We start from the raw sequence: 19,351 nt of genomic DNA on the forward strand, positions 1-19,351 counted from the left end.
TTTTTCTGGGGAATTAACTTCTTGGGTTTATTCACTGTTTTTTCCCTAATAAAAGGTGTTTATTTCTTACTTAATGCACAACATGTTTTATAAGAGAAATCATGGTGACAGATACCTTCAACATCTCTAAAACCGTATGTCACAAATCACAGCAGGACAATCAAATAACTAATATTCAAAGTATGACATACATTAATGACAAGCTAAATGAAATACAAAGAAAGTCTGTTGCACAAAAAATGCTAACTAGTTAGCTTCTTTTTTTTAATTAAATGTCTTTTTATAGAGACATAATTGTGTCTTAGTGGGTTAACACAATAAAAAAGGACATCATGCCTTCTCTTTCTCTTATATTTTTGCTTTCCTGTTTTATTTTGAAACACTTCCCTTTTAAAACAAACCCTATACTTATTTCTGCCAATCAATATTGGCACTGGTTATAATGAAAAACACACTGCATGAAGTCACATCTTTAAAAGAAGTATTCCTGTTGTTTTTATTGATATCATTGCGAAAGAAAAGTACATAATTGCTAAAATGCAATGAAATCCCCAAGGTGGAAGCATTTGGCCATATTAGTTTCAACTGACTAAAATTTTTGTATACTAGCTTAATAGATTAATAAATATTGGCTACTTATTTTAAAGAACTACCATGTTTTATTTAAAGAACTATGAGGTACATGCCACTCTGCCAGCAATCCTTCCAGTACCATTCTCTTTTTTGAACAGAGGAGACTTCTACAACCCTCTAGACTTGGATCAGCTCCCAATAATCCCTATATGTCATACGAGTTCTATATTAGAAAGACCTGACAAGAAGTCTTCAAAATAAAAATATACCAGCAAAGCTGTGCAGGGGAGCTGATAAAAAGAGCATGTGTCCATGTCCACAGTCCACTCCTCTCTCTCTGTGAAGAAAAATCTATCTAGACTATTCAAGGGTAAATTAATTTCTGGCATTTTGACCATTTAATGCTTACAGTGAATTTAGTTTAAGGATCTAAGATAAGAAATGAATGCTCTGCTCGTGTATACAGCTACCTCTGAAGGAGATTACAGGCAATTAAAAGATGGTTTGAGTGTAGTTTCCAAGTTCTTTGTCAGCTTCATCCTGTAAAGGAGGCCATTATGCTGTTTCTTAGTCCTAGAGTGTCCTTGATACTTCTTGGTGTCAAGTGTTCATTCTTCTATTTCAAGCTCTTTGAAAGGCAGCCCTCCTGCTAGCTTAAACAAGAAAAATAGTATGGGATAAAGAAATGTTTCTTTTAATTTTTATTATTAAATTACTGAAGAAGAAAATACTGGGGAGAAGGGAGGCAGAAACCCTTATCTCTGTTACAGGATTTTCTCACTCTCTGAGATGCTCAGTGTGGCAAAGAAATGGATTTAACCTTCATAGAGTATATGAAACTGGGACAGTATAGGAAGAAAACTTCTTTATTAAAGAGAAGTAATTTCAAGATTTCTGGAGACCGAGGCTGGCTCAGGAACCCATACTGATTTTCCCAGGGGAATGAGCAGGTAAATATTGACAAAGTTGCTTCTCCACGTAAGAAAGAAAACACTTGTAAGTTCTAGTCTTTTCAGATGTATTCTTTTTCTTTTGGTATTTAAAAAATACTCTCATTTCCTTACTGTCTTGCTGCTCTTTACATGCCTGCATAAGCAGAAAAAGCATTATGCATCACAATCTTGCCATGAATGGAAAGGGCCCTCATATAGTCTCACAGGACTTCTTTCGACCTAAATTGGCCTTTCAAATACAACAGCACTGCTTCGGAAGACTTGGCTTATCCATTCAGTGACTGTGCTGGCTCGGATCTCTAACTCATTGGGAATAGAGAATCTGCTCCAGGTTGGGAGCCAACTGCTGGTGTAACACTGACAGATGCAGGACCCATATGCCCAAGTCTGGGTAGGATGCCTGTATCTCTGGCATCTGGATGTCAGCTTTCCTTTTCTGGCTCTACTTCTGGCTTTGCTGACAAACCTGATAGTCTATCTGTTGTGGGTCGGACTGCTGCTGCCCTGTAGTCATGTTTTGTGGATTACTGAATGGTTCCTCTCAATTAAGGAGTACTATCTGAGCATAGTATGCATCCCTTAATGCTTTCATAGGCCACCAAACATTTAATTCCAGTATTTCTACTATTCCTGGTGATTTCGGCATAAATGTAGAAATCTTGCAGGTGCAGTGAATCTGTAGAATGTGTAAATGTTCATTTCCTGTCTAGTGGCTAGGTAGTTATGCTGATACCACCCATTACTTTTTAATCCTAAACAATTTTTTATTGCTAGAGACACTGCCAGGAATTGCCAAGTGTAAGATTTAAATGATCACAAATACATTTTTTATGAAAACACACATAATGAAGTGCTCTGTAATGGTAAATAAATAAACCCAAAACTTATGTAAAAATTTTCCAAAATACTACTGACACCTACTTAGATATTTGCATGTGTCACCCTGGCAGGCACATCCTTGACACTAAAAGAAATAAAATGCCCTTTAAGTAAAATGTTATGCTCTGCTGTTGTGACTGTTCTTCCTTAGTTGCTCTGAAAATGTTTTTATCCCTTGAAAATGAAAAGTATTAACCTCAGTACTTGTGAACAAATATTGATAATACCCACAAATTAAGAAATATCAACCATTTCCTCAGGTAAGAAATAGGAAAGGTTACTTTCCATTTAAATGTGGAGTCTACCAAAACCAGAGTCTATCCATGAGGGAGGTCACTCAATCTTACTGTAGAGCAAGGCTTAAGCATATATGCACTCCTACATCCAGCAACAGCAGCTACAATCACTTCATGCCAAGCCTCCTACATGCAGATAATTTATACCCTCATCAGGAATAATCTATCTGGGAGCTGGGGGAACCTTTGTAGAATGAAAGCCAAATGCTGCTAATTGGCCTTGGCAAACACTAAAAGTGTGGGGGGCAATACAAAGTCAGTAGCCTGAATGTGAAAGGAGTCGACCTGCAATAACCCCCTTCCTCTCCTACAGCATGTGCCCAACCTCATGTGGACTAAATGCAGCCTAAAATGCAAATGTGTGGAATCCTAAGCAGACACAAATAAGAATCCCTACAATGGCCTCAATGCAATGCCACTGACAAGAGCAGGTCTTTCTACAGGAAGGTGCACAATCTCCTGCTAGCCAGCTGACATGCAGGTTATACCTTCCACAGGCAGAGCTTTAGGAGCTACAATTAGGTGTTTCACCATAGTAATCTAATTTTTTTTTGGTGCCAGCTGCCAAACACAAAAATCAATAACTAGAAGAAATTAAATTTAAAAACTGTTTTTAAATTTAAGGACATTAAGCTTAGGTTTATAATAAACAAAACCAATTATTATTTCTTGCTTTGATAGACTAATACAACATTATATCTCTGAAAATTTGAACTGCTTCCTATCTTCTTACATACATTTTGAAAAATATTATTTATGTTTAGAATATTTAGGACTTTTTCATCAAAGGGAGGATCATATAAGGCTTTTGATTTTGCTTGGCTACATAATTTGTAAAGGATGAAAAACACTGCCTTGACCATTACTGTTTCAGACATGTAAATGTAAAAATTATTTGAGAGATAGAGAACAAAAAAAGAGACACCAAGTTTAGCGGGACAGTCTTTCAATGATATTTTTTCAAGTCCCAAATGTTTTGTTCTCCGAAATAAAAGAGGGCTTACTCTAATTTCCAAAATTGCCTGCTGACCATATATTTTACACAACTGAGTCTTGAAATTTTAAACCACAACAGAAATACATTTATTTGTAAAATTTTGGTTGCTTTGAATAGTGAGACACTGAGTTCAGACTTTTAATTTAAATCTCACCTGTAAGTGACTTCCTTCAAGATGTTACAGAGGAAATCTGAGATTCTCTACTACATCTGTTACATACTAGGCCTCCACTCAAACTCTAGCTGTGTTTCATTAATTTTCAATAAAACTAGCACTCTTTTTTGTATTGTAGACTAAGAAATATTTCCTGATAACCTGAAGAAAGCTAGCCAGTCCTATACTGTTAGTGTGTCCCTTCAAATCTTTTCATCTAATGTTATTTTTGGAATAGTAAAAAGCTAAGTGGGTCTATCAATGGGCTTGGAGATAGCTCCTATAGCACTGGTCTATAATGACCAGTGCTCTGTGTAGGACTCTCTTGAATTTTGAGGAGAACTTCTGAACTCTAGACACAGACATACACCCATCGCAGATTTTACTTTCTCCTTAAAGTATGCATTAAAGGCAGATAATCCACCACCTCTGTGCTAGAAAACCCAAAAGAATGAAATCACAGAGATTAAAATCTTTATGTTGAGCAGAAGATACAAGTGAAAGGAAGAACAGAATAACAAGTACTAAGTGCAAAGCAAGTCAATGATACACACTTTAAATCACTAGCTATAATAAATATGTAGAAAAAAATTTACAATGCATTAAATCAAACCTGAATTCTGTGCGATGCTATCAAACAGGTATATGTTGTACAGTAATTAAAATGGAACATAACTAAATAGTAATCTCCTTAAAATGGAAGAAATGTAAAAGAAGAAAATTCATTGGCTAAGTGCTTTGCATGATTAATAATCAGCCCCAATTTGCAGCTTTTGTGACCTTATTACATGTATGTGTGTGTGTATGTGTATGCCCAATTGTGATCCCATGTAATTACACGAAACTACTTCACTTCTGGAAATGTTATAATTTTTTTCCATAGTCCCTCTTTTAATTTCTGTACAGGTAGAAATTCTAATACAATGACATTTTAGCAGCAACTAATAGAAACAACCATTCAATCAACTTTTGAGACAATATACTTCAGAAGAGAGAGGATGCTCTACAAGCCTGCTCATTTATTTCAACAATATTTGTATTCCCTTAAATGTAATGTACTTTAAGTCTGTAAAGATGGTTGCACTTTCCAAGTAAATCCAAGAAAAACAGAAGTGCATCTTCAGTTTTTTTAGCATTGGGGAACAGTGACTAGCAAATACCTGATATGTTGAAATAACTCAGAGTTAAAAGCAGCCTTAAACAATAGCATTCACCAGAATCTCAGCTGTCCATGCTCCATTTAAGGATTTTCTGTATGCAGACTAAAACACTACCCTTTGCCAGCTCCCAGGTAAAAAGAGGGCACACAGTGCTGCCCTTCACATTCACTGCAGAGGAGTACAAACAATATTTAAATCCTATTTCTAATGTTTTATTTTTTATAAGACCTGAAATAAGAAATATAGTAATCTTTGAATCTGTCATCAATGTTTTCAAAAAAAATGAAGAAAAATATCAGTTAACTTGCCCAGAATGCCCATGAAATATACTCTTCCCCATTTTTATTTATTTATATAAAATCAACACTCTTTTCCTTTCTTGATGAATGCTGTGATTGAAAAAAAAATGAAAAAAGTTTTCTGAAACAAGGACATTTACTGCCCTCTCCTATATCTTTACAAACACCATAGAAGGTATAATTCTTTCTGGTGAACCCACACATTAGTTTATGCTGTCTATACTTTTCAAGCCACCTTACTTCAGAGAAAAATAGGGCGAAACCCCAAATCATAGCTGAAAGCAGACTCCATTAGAGTGCTGTTTTTTTCTTTCTGGTGAAGAAAAAAAATCCTCCTTCAGCTTCTACAGGCTGCAGAAACTCCTCCATTTCTTTTAATGACCTATTCCCTCTGTTTGAGTCAATACAGCCCACTGGCTATGGAAATGACAACACTCAGCAGGTGACAACAAAACGGTCAACACACAGTGCTGAGATATGTCATTTTCTTCAAATACTTTCTCAGGAATTAAATGACACACTACTATATGTGTACATGTCCTGCTCAGATCAATTTTTTTCTTTTTTTATTAAATGAAACTGTAGGCTTCTACATATATAGTTTCCATATAAAATGCAGGTTTAAGTATACTGCTCCAAGCTCCAATTGCAAAACAATTTGCTGTTTCCCACACCTCCCCCAGCCTCCTTTTAGCATATAACCCCTTGGGCAGCGAGTGCTCGGATGCTGTACCTTTGCCATAACTCCAGATTGAAAGCCCTGCCCTTATGGAATCAATCTGATGCATTTGCTATGACTGGGACAAATTGGAGTATGCAAATTAGCACCTTTTGAGTCTCCTGAACCCAGGAAATTCTCTTGCTACGTGTTCCAGCTAATGGACCTGAGATGTCCTTTGTAACAGTGCTGTCTGTGCAACTCCTTTAACCTTTTCAGATTCTGATCTAGCCTTTGTTCCTAGCCCTTTTTAGAATCGTGCAATGTATCAAGTTAACCTCTGTTATAATTTAAACCGGTGTAACACCAGAGCCATATCATAGCATGCAGTGGCATTTACACATGTTTAAAGTGCAAAAGAGCATCCAACAGTGACTAGAGGCTCACAACATTAAAATTTCTAAGTGAGTTTTTTCTGCCTACTTTCAGCTTCAAATACTTACCTTTACTCTGAATCACTTCAACTAGTACAAAATGCACAATTAGATTTCTAAAGTTCTAAATAAATTCACACCAGGTATAAGAGTTTGTCCTTTTATGACAACAGTATGATCTTCAGAGAAGACTGTCAATCTACAAAGTACTTGAGGAGCAACTGCTGATCAAGCGTGAACAGATTCCTGTGCAGTTTATATAGGAATCTACAGAAGATAGAGAGAGATGAAATAGCATTTATCCTCAAATCATAAAGGGAAAGCTGCTGCTGGAGATGCCTCATCCCTGGAAAGGCACACTGAAAAGCAAGATAGTAATCTTTTCTTACCAGAGTCCTATGACTCTTTTCACAAAATTTCTGCACTTACACTGACTTCCTGCCTTTAAACTGTGTGTGGGTTTGGTGTTTGAGCAGTTAATAAACAGACATTTCATCCCACCCCAAATTACTGATTCCAAGCAGATTGTGTGCCTATCTTCTCTCAACACAGCATTTAGTATGCTGATATTCTCCTGTCTTGTTGATTTTTAAAAAAATTTGTTTCTAATTTAATATTCTTTGGTCCACTTAAAATTGTATCTTTTTTAGAAAATTGTACTTTCACCAGTGTACATACAATCTCTTACATCATAAATCCATCACTGTTGTTGAGTTTGTACTAAGGCACTATGGCATCCCATTTATTACTGTTATATCACTGTTTCACAAAGACTAAGTTGAACAGTATAATCATCAACTATTCTAGAGAAACCATGGTTGCATACTAAATGCTTTTGATTTTGGAGAGAGATGTAGATTAAAAAAATGCCTTTTTTTCCTCCCCTGTGCTCAATTTCTGGACTGCATTTTATTGAGAGCATGTGGTGTCCCCTTTGGTTTTGTACCCAAACTCTCTCGATGCCACTTAATCTCAGGAAGAAAACTCAAAAATACAGGCTGTACTCCACAATTAGGGGGTTCAGATTAAAAATTTAAGTACACAAAGTAGACTCAATATATGCCCTACAGGAATCATTCTCTCACAGAACTTCTATATGGTCTCCAAACCTTCAGTTCTGATTTGCTGTGTACTTTTTCTGTCTCATTGCATTTAGGCACAACTCTTCACCAATAGAAAGTTTAGGATCACTTTATTGGGGGATTTGATCTATAACAACTATTTCCTCTTAATTAATCTTTTAATTTCCACTTTATTTTTGACTACTGATGCATAACTTAACCTCTACTTTCTCTTGAAATTTTTTACTTTCAAACAGCAGAGATCTATGCTCTCCAACATACCCTAAGTTTTGTCAGCCTTTTCATATTTTCCTCTTTTCGTCTGCCTTTGACACATGCTAACAGATGTCAGTTAGGAGTCTATTCCTTTAACCAAATGCAGACAAGAAGCTGAACAGTCTTCTTCATTCTCAGAAAGCATACCACTGACATCATCATTAGCAATTGCCCTCCACAAATTTCCAAGCCAGTAGAAGTCTTCTCTCCTGACACCTTTTACAGCCTGGAAAAATCCTCCATCAGTACTACCATCTGCTGCTTCCTCACCTTTAGTCTTGTGTCACCATTTCTGTGTTGACTAGTGTTATACAGAGATAACCTCCTTATGTAATACTCAGAATGACTGAAAATAGCAAATGAGAAGATAAATCTTGTCCCTAATATTTTATAGCACTCCAACACTTTCCTGTCTCTTTTCCCACTTTTTAAATTTTCTTGTCAGATGGGACTCCCTGTAATAATTCAAATATTGGAAGAAATGAGACTTCCACTCAGCTATAGCCTAGCCAGTCAACTTCTTCTTGTTTTTCTACTGCCTCTATCTAATTAAAACACTACGAAGTTTTACACAACATCTGCGGGGGAAGAAAAATTTTAGAACTATGTATCTTGTTCAATTATGCTTGGCTGATTTTAATACCTAGCTAACAATGTGCTTATAGGGCAAAGTATTGGTACTTTTTTCACTTCAGGAGAAAATTCTGTTTCTCCATGACACTGTTAATAGTGTGCAACTCTTGTACCATCCACAATTGTTCATTACTGCAGAAATGTAAATAACTTGCTCTGTTTACTGTTCTCTAATTTGCCTTAACAAAACATTTTCATGGATTTTGTGCAATCTAAACTGGTTGCATGCTTAACACACATATTTACAATGTATGGATAACTTTACCCATATACTCTCCAGCAACAAGATTTTTTTAAAAATGAATAGTGTCATTGTCATATTTTATTCTAATCTAGTTAATATGGGTTAATAGAAACATCTTCCAAACATGATTAACTATGTAGTGAAACTGTAATAGTGAATTCTTTCCCCTTTTTGTCTACAGAGTTTGATATAATACCATTTTTCAAAAAAGTGTGTCTATAATTCTCCAAAAATAATGACAGTAATGAAGGACAAGACCCATTTGGACAATAGGGAAATTATATGAAGGCTCCTTCAAATTTGGTGTTTCTTTCTAAACTTTCTGTATTTGATAACATTGAATTACAAACCGGATGATAAAACTGCATTAACTTGAGGAGTATGTGAAAACATTTTGCTGATGACAACTTCCAATTTTTCTGGTTGAAGATGGGAAAAAATCCTTTTGTTTTGTAACTGCTGAGATATTATCAATCTTTGTTAGCATTCAGTTGATCATTCATGTGATCCTGAGAACTTCTGAGAGTATCACAAATGTGATTCAATCTGTTATTTGCAACTATTACACAGCTTGAAGTGTAGGATGGGATCAGCCCCTTGAACACAATTGTAGATACAGCTTTGGTTTAGGAGTGCAGGTGGATAGGGTACTAGCTACCTGCAAACAGAAAACTGTTAGACTGTTCACTGAGAGTGAAGAAACTTATTAATTTTCCTCTTTTCTGAGAAACTCAAGCTTATCTGACATACTCCAGAAAACAACCCAGTGATGCGGATGTAGTCTCAGCTACTCTGTATGGCACTGGCATCACCAGGAATGATTCACTAGAAACCACAGATGTTGCATTCATCTGCACATTTACCTCACAATTAATAAGGACCCTCTCTGAAGCACGGTAGTATGTTAAACTGAGAAATGGGATATATTTGTACAGTTTCATGTTAGTGTTATTATTACGGTGTTGGATATATTAATAAAAATAATTAGAAAAAGAATATAAAACTATTAGGATGAGAGGTGTTATTGAATTGTTCACAATGTTAGCAATTCATCAGGATTCTTACATTCATAGGATGTGGGTGGTTTCCTTATTTGTTGACTTCAAATACAGAAAGGCTAAAATAACATCAATGGGTTTAAGAGCCCATGGCTTATCCATAGGATAAAGGTAAAGAGAAAATTAAATTTTCCATGAAGTTCCATCCACAAGTGAAGGCTTCCATTGGAACAAAAAACATGTAAAGTATGTATACAAAATACAAGACTGCCTTCCATGCATGGAAATTCTGGGTCTACTGCTGCATGGAGTAAAGCTAAATTTCAGCATTTGAGCCATTTGTAGCTTCCAAGGAGTTCAAATTCTGCTCCCATTCTAGGATGACATTCCATGATCAAGGCTGTGGTGACACAGAGGTTTCTAGGAAGCAAACAAGCCTTACAGGCCTTGTGCATATTTCAGATGACTTTGTTTGATCATCTTGGACTCAGCTGGACATCCACTACAGGAATCCTCAGTACATTGTTAACCATTTCATTCAAGCTAAGTGGTTTATAGTTTGTGACTCTTGGCTCAATGAAGAATACAACTTAGAGGGTCAGATTGTTTTCACTGAGGTTGTCTTTCCTTGGATCTTGATAGGAACCTGATTCTTTTTCTGTCATTGAATCTGATATGGCAATTACAAAGATTTTTGTTTTTCCACAAAATACTTTCTTAATGCGAGAAAAGGTTATGAGACAAAGTAAAAGGGAAATTAAAGTCTCATAAAATTTCCAAGATAAGATTCAGCAAGGCTTATGAAAAGTTTCTAGGAAGGTAGGTGGGCACCTTTATGGAACAGATGGAGAATTCAGTATTTTCATGCACTTGTAAATCACGGGTGCACAACAGATCTTGCTATGGGAATAATTGAGACTGGTAATTGGCTTTTTTCTCTGTCTAGTTTGGTAGTCCAATTCTATCAAACCTATCAAAATTATCTAATGTGCAATAAGTTTAGGGACATAGCAGAAATTAACTATGATCTTCCAATTAGTTTGATTTTGAATTTGGTTTTGGTTTGGTTTGTTTGTTTCTTTGTTTTTATTTGTGTTTTTTGAAACTCATGGTACAAATCTACATCATAACAGTAATTTATGCCAGTGCTCACAATTGAACAAGCCTACAAAAAGAAGATACACTTTTTGTTGCACTGATACTTCAGTATCCATCCAATTAAAGGACTTCTTCACACAAAATGAGGTAGGACAGTATAGACAATCTAAGACAACAAGTGTCTAAGTTACTGCGTATGTAATGTGTTTGTAATGTTACATGAAAGTGTTAGAGTTTCTTAACAGTTGAATAGGCGCTGCTGAAGCAAAGAATGCAATTATGAAAGTTATCAGTCTTCTATGCAGAAACACAAAATGTGTACTGCTCACTACAGTTCAGAGACACACTCCTATTATTATTACTAATACCATCTTTCCATCCTAGCCTGACTTCAAAACTATTCCATTGTGATTGATTCCAAATATTTAGTCTTTAAGCAGGCACTGATATTTTAAAGGGAGAAACATATATTTTTAAAAATATTAAATTTTATTTGAAAATAATGTACATTATACTTTTAATTGTTTTACAGTTCAAATTGTAAGGTGTGTTCTTTTTTGTTCAAGAATTTTAAAAGCAACTAATTTAAATATGCAAAATTATCTTGAGTTGTTCATACGTGAACTTAAAAGCCATGCAACACAGGAAAATTAAGTAATTATGCCTCCAAGTTATTTACTGCAATTAAGCTCATTTATCATATGCAAATTAGTGCAAACTGGTCTCATTAGTTACTAAATTACTCAATATGAGCTGAACAATGTAGCACTCCAGTTTGTAATGAAAAATCCCTGTAGAGGCAAGCAGTATCAATTAAGCTAATTTGCATATGCAAATATATTCACTAACTTTCCCTTTTCTCTATATTTAGTTCTACATTTCCTGATCATTCCTGATTATAAGAAGAATATGGGGTTACTGACCCTTTTCCACACCTTCTCAATAGAAATGAAGTTACAGAAAAAAATCCAGGACTCCTGAAAAAATTGATGAAAATCTTGCTAATTTTTACAACCAATTTCAGCCAAATTTTTAATAAGCAGGTACCAGAAGTAATTTTTTTACTGGATTTTGTTGATATATATAAACAGATATATATACAGAAATATAAAATGTAAGATAACTATTCTTGTTATAACACCACTATTCAGAAGAAAAATAATGCTACAAGATAAGAAAAATAAAGTGCACAATTTGGCAAACCAAAAATCTTGTCAAAAATTAATAAACCTATTGCCATTATCTATTTTTCTCCTCCATTATGCCCTTTTCTAATGTTCACAATTCAGGTGATTTTAATTGGAAAACATTTAGAAGGCATTGCACTGACGTGAAGATTCTGATATAATAGTGTTTAAGCAATCATCTTTTGTGGTGTCTTTTTGCCACAGCATAGAGTGGATAGTGCCTTTGGCTTCAAACCTACCACTGAGAATCTCTTCAGCACCATATACAGCAGCCAGCTGGGGCTTGGAGATGTTTTCACATAGAATCACACAATTTTAGAATGGTTTGGGTTGAAAGGGTCCTTAAAGATCACCTAGTTCCAAGCCCCCTGTCATGGGCAGGGAACCTTCCACTAGTCCAGGCTGCTCAAAGCCCCATCCAACCTGGCCTTGAACACTGCCAGGAACGGAGCAGCTACAGCTTCTCTGGGCAAGCTGTTCCAGTGCCTCATCACCCTCATAATGAGGATGTGCACGAGTGTTGCATTTCATATGTAAGCAAAATGTTAGCTCTTTGTAGATCTAGATTTGTACAAAAGACAAATACAAAGACTCATCCAGCCTTATGCAAATGAAGTCCTTCAGAAGTGTCAAATTTCCTTTTATCAGGGTTTTCACTCAATTTTTCATCTCTGAATTTATGTAAAGGTAATAGTGTGTTGATTTTTTTGGATTTGATGAAGTCTGCCATTAACTGAACAGAATTAACTGTATGATCCCTGGGCACAAATGCTATATCAGATCAAAATCAATAACTTTTTTATTTTTATTTTTCTTACGACAGTTAGAATTTTACTTTTCTATTTTCTGCACTTAACTGCATATGGGAGAGTACCTGTGTCAATCATCAGGTAGGCAGTATTTAAATATTTGATTCCTTAATACTAAGAAAAATTGTCATGGATTAAGGCATTCTTCATTCAATGATGAATAAGCATTATATGTAAATATATGGATTTAATATATATGAACATGACTAATGTATATAATGTATACATTGACATGACTGACACTACCTGCTTGCAAACTCAAGATGTAAAAATATCACAAGATGCACATTCATTTCTGGTTTTGTAACACCACTACAAATAAACTATACCCACTTTTTAAAATTCTACTACATTATGCTTATTTGTCTGTCAATAACTTTTGAAGTATCAAAATATTAAAAGGATTAGAGAGGCTCCTTAACTTCTGAGCTTACACTTAAACCGGTCTTCAAAATATTAATAGCAAAAGGGATTACACAAACTACTAATTCAAATTCTTCAGATAGCAGACTTTGAAATCAAAATTCCCAAGGTATAATCAAGGCTGTTTACTTCACTTGCAAACAATACTTATCATGATACTTATTTGAAAGTGATTTCTATGAGCAGCAGACTAGGTAAGAACATGATAGAGCTGTATTCCACCACAGAATGTCTGACTGTTATTTTAAAAATTGTTTTGTCTTCTGATGATTATATTTCTACCTATTAGACCACAAGACAGTACTTTGAAGTTCATTCTGATTTAGAAGTGGTGCATTTGAATGCATGACCCAGGTTTTCCTTCCAAGTGTTGATTGCTCTGCTAAAATAAGACGAAATCTTAAGATGTCATGATAAACCTGTTGCCACTATTAATTAATTTTGTCCTTTATCCATTGTCAACAGTCTATCTTGCAAATATCAGAGTGGAATGTCCTGTTATCTACTGAGAGATTCATGGGAGTAATTTGATAAAAACATCAACGTCTTTGAAAAGGCCACACCTCAACAGATATTCAATACAATGCTGATGTTAATTTCAGTTTAAAATCCTCAGTTTTGGGTACAAGTGCAATACAGAAGTTTTTTAGTAGTAGTACAATAAAGTTGTATCCTGAAAACACCTTGATTTATCAGAAATAAATACCAAAAAAATCCAACACGTGTGGTATCTAGGTTAAACAAGTATGAAAGTCACTGTTTTAATACACAGTAAGTGAAAAACTCAAATATCAGGTAGTTTTCAAAATGGGCATCCTAGTTTTTTTCATTTTCTTCCATAAGGGTCATACTTAATACCTAAAGAGTATAAATAAATCAGTCTCACTGAGATTTTATTTATATATAAGTTAATAATATTGTAAAAAACGTATCTTTAGGATACATGATATATTAACACACTCAACATACTGATAAATTACATAAACTGAAATATCAAAAAACTGCTAGTTCATTTTTTTCTACATGTATGAGAGAGCATAGCACTGTTTCTGCCTAATATGCAAACACAGTACTGCAGATACTGGTGCAGATCTCTGACACGATAACTACAACGAAAGTATTTGCTTACAGAATCAAAAACTTGACCTAGACCTCTGCCAAGAGTGCGCAACTAAGCAAATCCCTTCATTCACGATTCCTGTTCCAAAGAGAAATTAATTCTAATAGTTAATCTCATGTTTTCCTAAAATTATCTCTGTTGCTATTCTGCATTTAGTTACCTTATAAAGATGTGAAAATTCTGACATTATCTATAGTGCTTTTGAATACCACAGCTGAGTTAGTACAGAGAGATAGCTCTCAATCATTACAAATTAAGTGGAATATTTCTCATGATAATATCCTAATTTACATCTTTCATACCTCTCAAAAGATAATACATGAGACAATATATTTTCATTGAGAAGCTGTGTACATTGCTAAATAAGAGCAGTTATTCAGTGCTGCACTTAGAAAAGACTTTGTGGGTTTTATTTCCATAGTGCTGGGTTTGCCTTACTGCAAAACACATCATATTTTCTTCTTAACTGCTTGTGCTCCACGTTTGATTACTTCAGCCTAAGAAAGGTTGCAGTAACCCTGCCAAAATAAATCATGCATGAGAATATTTCCATCAGGTCATTTTTTTTCACTTGAATCTTCCTGGCATATGACGACTTATGCCATGTGACAAAATTCTTTAACAAACGCTAGATTATATTTTAGCCCTCAGCTAAGGAGACCTAAGAGGTATGCTTCTGTTCATTTTTTAATCTTTGCAGATTGCTCCAAATTTGTGATATATAGTTGTGACAACTGAGATATCATGGGATATCACATCAAGCAGTGCTCACAAACCAAAGTGGGGGGAAAAAACCCCAACCCTAAATTGATACATGACATAAGACAAATCAAATCACAAACACAAAATACTGGCTTGTACACACTCACACAAATTACATAAGGGCATTCTGCAAGCAAACGTCTACTGTACAGTTCTAAACTACAAAATACTGTGATTCAGCTAAAATAACATTTGCCCTCTGTCTCAACATCCTCCCTGTTGTAAACTTTCAAAATAGAAGAAATATGAGAATAAGAAAAAAAAAATCTCTTTAATGTAAGTGCTGACAGCAATATTATTCAAATTATTGGCAGAAATATGACTAGGTAGTTATTTTGATTTTTATTGGAAATGCCATTTTTTTTACCTGTAAAATGTGACTTCCCAAATGTGATTCAAATACTTCAATGGCAAGGGCACTGGGACTTCTCCTGCGCTGGGCACCTATAACTGAATAAAAAACAGTTATGTTGCAAGGTCTGCACATTCATTTCTCACGCATTCTGGTCACTGACATTACCTATTTAAATGTTTTGCATCTTAATACACCAGTGTTAGTCTAAATTTTGCCTTCTACATAGTATATAAAATCGGTATGTAATTCCACACTCAAATTTGAAAGATAAAAAAAATAGGTTAAAAATGTATTTAAATGTCCAATAAATCTGGAAACTGTTTGTTCAGATATATCCCAAATCCCTGTAGCTTTATGGTGATGAAAGCATGCAGAATTTGGTGAAAAATACTATTGAAAAAGAGGCTACACGTAATGTAAATATTTTGAAATGTGGGGATAAGAACTAAATATTAGGAGGTTTATTCTACTAATTTATCTGAGAGGTTTATCTGCACATGTTATTATTTGAAACTGAAATGAAATAATAACAACATTAAAAAGCCAACATTTGTAAATACATCAGTATCAAAGTTTTGTTCAGTGTAGAGAAGTATTTTAGTATCCCAGATATACATGTTGGTTGCTGGAATAGGTACTTGAAACTTCAGCTTCTACATTTAAATCACATAGTTTAAAAGTACAAAGTGAGTAATAGGTGGTTATGCTTTAAAGGCAGCAGTGACTATAAAAAAGGCTGATAAATCACAAAACTGATATTCTGTTAAACTCTGTATGCCATGAACACAAAGTCAGCAGTTAAATCTGCATATAACCAAATGTAGGCATCTACTGCAAGCTGAGGTTTCTTCTTATCTTTTCCATGTAATCAGGGAAAGCTAGAGCACAGAAAAGATGGCACAGGGCTGCAGGAAGCTTTGTTCCCTGTCTTAGTGACAAAACCAGGCATATCCATAGCAGAGAGAAGAGGCAAAGTTCATTCAGCCCCTTCTAAAATGTGCACAGAAGCATTTACATCCAAAGACCCTGATGGACTAATGCCTCTGAAACCATCACAGCACTAGTCCATCTTTATGTATTGCTGTCTTTACAGTGTATGGTAAGAAAAATGAAATATCAAGGATCCACTAAAACAAGCAGAATGAATGACTGCCATTACTGAACAGGCTAATTTAACACCAATGGAAACAAAATACAGAGCAACAATTTCTTAGTCTTCTATGATACTGGCTGCCAAACATGGTATCAGCAGGAAAAGATAAATGCCAAGTAATGATAGTCATATTGACCTGAAAATGTAATATCGTTCCTTATTGATGTTTCATGTAATTTCCTTGCAGGAAATTCTAAGCTATTTATACTGAGCAAACAGGTGGCTTCATAGCTAATAGATTCAGGCAATAGCTCATAATTACAAATGGAGACTGCTGTAGAGCTGATATTTTCTAAGTCCTCCTCTTTTCTCATATTCAAGGGCATAGACAATAATACCTTAAAAGAAAAATCTTCTTCAAGACTGTATTTGTTAGAAAAACTTTAGTTGTGAGACTAAACAAGATATATAGCACTGTAAAGGTTTTCAGTATTCCCATCAAGATTGCTTTGTACAGTTATTTTAATTTATAATCTACCAGAAACAAAAAGAAAATTCTGTTTTGGCTTGCTGGGCATTGCTTCATAGTAGTCTCCATAAGAGCATAGAAGACCAAAAAAAGTCCCCAACCTGTATGCCTGCAAAACCTCCCTGAAATCCTTCAGTCCTTTCATTCTTCCATCTAGACTGAATTATATTTCCCATACATCGTCTCAACACACCACCATTTGGAATTTACCTTTCAATTAATTTTCTGTTTCCATATCCTTCCTTTACCATCCTCTACCATTTAAAAGTGCATCCCTTACGTATCAAATCCAATTGTATCATGTCAACTACAGGGCTTTTAGCATTTAAGTATGATAATTTGAATAAAGTGCCTAAAGTCAGTGCAACACTTTAAAACAGTATCTTGAACCTTAGATGACACTTACACGTAAGTCATCAGTTCTCCACACTTGGAACACTCAGCTCTATACCTCACATGAAATCACTTTTAGGTCAGTGACTTAACTAGAAAACAAGAGAGGGTCAGATCTTGTCTTTAAAATTTGTCACTTAAATCTTCTATCGACAACTGCATCCTTGTGGCTAGTATACACATAGACAAACATCTTGTAGTCCTTTCATGCCATTCAGTTCACTGACATTTTTATAGCACTAGAACTCGTGGATTTATGGTCTTGCTCTCAGTCAGGTGATGCAGAGTTGTAATGACAGTTCCTAATTTTACAACCACAATAATATGTTACACAGAAAACCATTATGTTTCTAGTAGCCATACTACAGCTCCTTTTCGATAAGTGAATAGATGCTAAATATGAACTTGGTTTCATGCATTTCCATAACTAGCATTCTTTATATTTTGAGGAATGAGACAAGAATATTGAGAAAAATACAGAACAAGGGAAGCTTAAATTTGATCATCTGGATTCATTGTCACATTATTTTACTTACTTGAGCTTTCAAGTTTTCTTGATATTTATTTGCAGCAGAAGAAATATGCTATTTTAGGTATATAAATGCATATCAGATCGATACCTTCCAGAAACATGGCAATCTCACAGGCTCAAAACCTTTTATTTGGACTGAATGAATTGTTGGCATGCCAATAGATGAAAGGAAGACATAGACTGAAACGGTTGGATTAAAAAAGCAGGTCCAATGTTATTTCATTCTAAAATTTCAAAACATAAACTATAAATACTGAACTGGCTTCCATCAAACAAGCCACAGCCAGTCATCTAAATCTCTCACCCTGTGGATGGAACCAGCAGCAGCCACAGTTTAGCTGCTCGCAGAAAACTTGAAAAGCAAGAGATTTAAGATTTATTTTGCAACATCTATAAATCAAAGTAGTTCAACAACCTTCACAGACCTAAAGGTGTGGATGCACGTCTTTTTTAAAAATGTGGTTTCCCTTTCAAATGCAGACTCTTTACAGAGACAAAATACTGAATGCATGAAATAAATACCTTCTTTTGAGTTACAGGAAGCAGGGGAAATTAGGATGTGGAGAAGGCTGAAGCACGTGTACCAAACTGCAGAAGGAGTCACAATGGAAGCAAGTTCCAAACCCAAGTTAAATTCTTCCAAAGTTCTCCTATTTTAGCGATACAAACAAACATCTCAGACTTTTTCACAGGTGGTCATATTTTGTATTGCCTACATTTAGCTAATTATATTTAATGCTTGAATGCCCAATTGTGGTGGTTAATCAAAAAGTTGGCTGAAACAGTATTTGTACTAAAGATTGATTGTTAATAGTGACAAGAAGATAAAAAGATTGCTTTCACATGTGTACTTTGTAGCACTGGAGCAGAAGAATCTGTCTTCTAAAATGCCCTACTTTCCACGGCATTGGACTATGACTTTAACTATCCAAACTGACATGTCTAATCCTGGCAGAGGATTATTCCATAACAAAAAATTCTAACTGTTCACTAATTCTTCTTTAAATTTCCTCCCTTAATGACTAACCTGGCTATGCATGAGGTGAAGGAAGAGCCACCTTACTTTCAGAGTATCTTGGGGGAAGTCTAAGCATACTTAATGCAACCTCAAAAACATTTGTAATTGTGCTAGAAAAAAAAATGGGAAACTATGGAAAAGAAAATGTAGACTGCTGTACAGATTTCTATGCATCCTGAAGGGGAAGGATTTACTCTTAAAGGCAGTTCTAAAGTGTGGAAACACAGACCAAAGACAGATGTTCCCTGTGACTTTCTACCAGTGAAGACAGAGTTCTAGTAAAGCAGAAGCAGTATTCTTTTATCACTAGGAATGGAAGAGCAGAACATGAGCACAATAATAAGTTCCCCTAAAAAAACTTTCGTGAGACTTTGTACAACACCCCTCAACATAAATAGCTTTTGTGGAAATCTTCTG

General features: G+C 35.1%; 1 protein-coding gene across 8 annotated transcripts in view; it reads right to left on the reverse strand.

The window, feature by feature from the left end:
- Nucleotides 1–19,351, reverse strand: part of NPAS3 (neuronal PAS domain protein 3) — a 603,379-nt gene that overhangs the window by 285,806 nt on the left and 298,222 nt on the right. For all 8 annotated transcript variants that reach the window (XM_085061917.1, XM_085061915.1, XM_085061916.1 and 5 more), the window contains one exon: nucleotides 15,382–15,464. In XM_085061917.1, coding sequence (XP_084918043.1) covers nucleotides 15,382–15,464 — 83 coding nt within the window. The remainder of the gene's footprint in view (nucleotides 1–15,381; nucleotides 15,465–19,351) is intronic.

Source organism: Lichenostomus cassidix, chromosome 5 (genome assembly GCF_008360975.1).
Source record: "Lichenostomus cassidix isolate B80296 chromosome 5, HeHo_3.0, whole genome shotgun sequence".
In the NCBI taxonomy this organism is placed as follows: Eukaryota; Metazoa; Chordata; class Aves; order Passeriformes; family Meliphagidae; genus Lichenostomus; species Lichenostomus cassidix.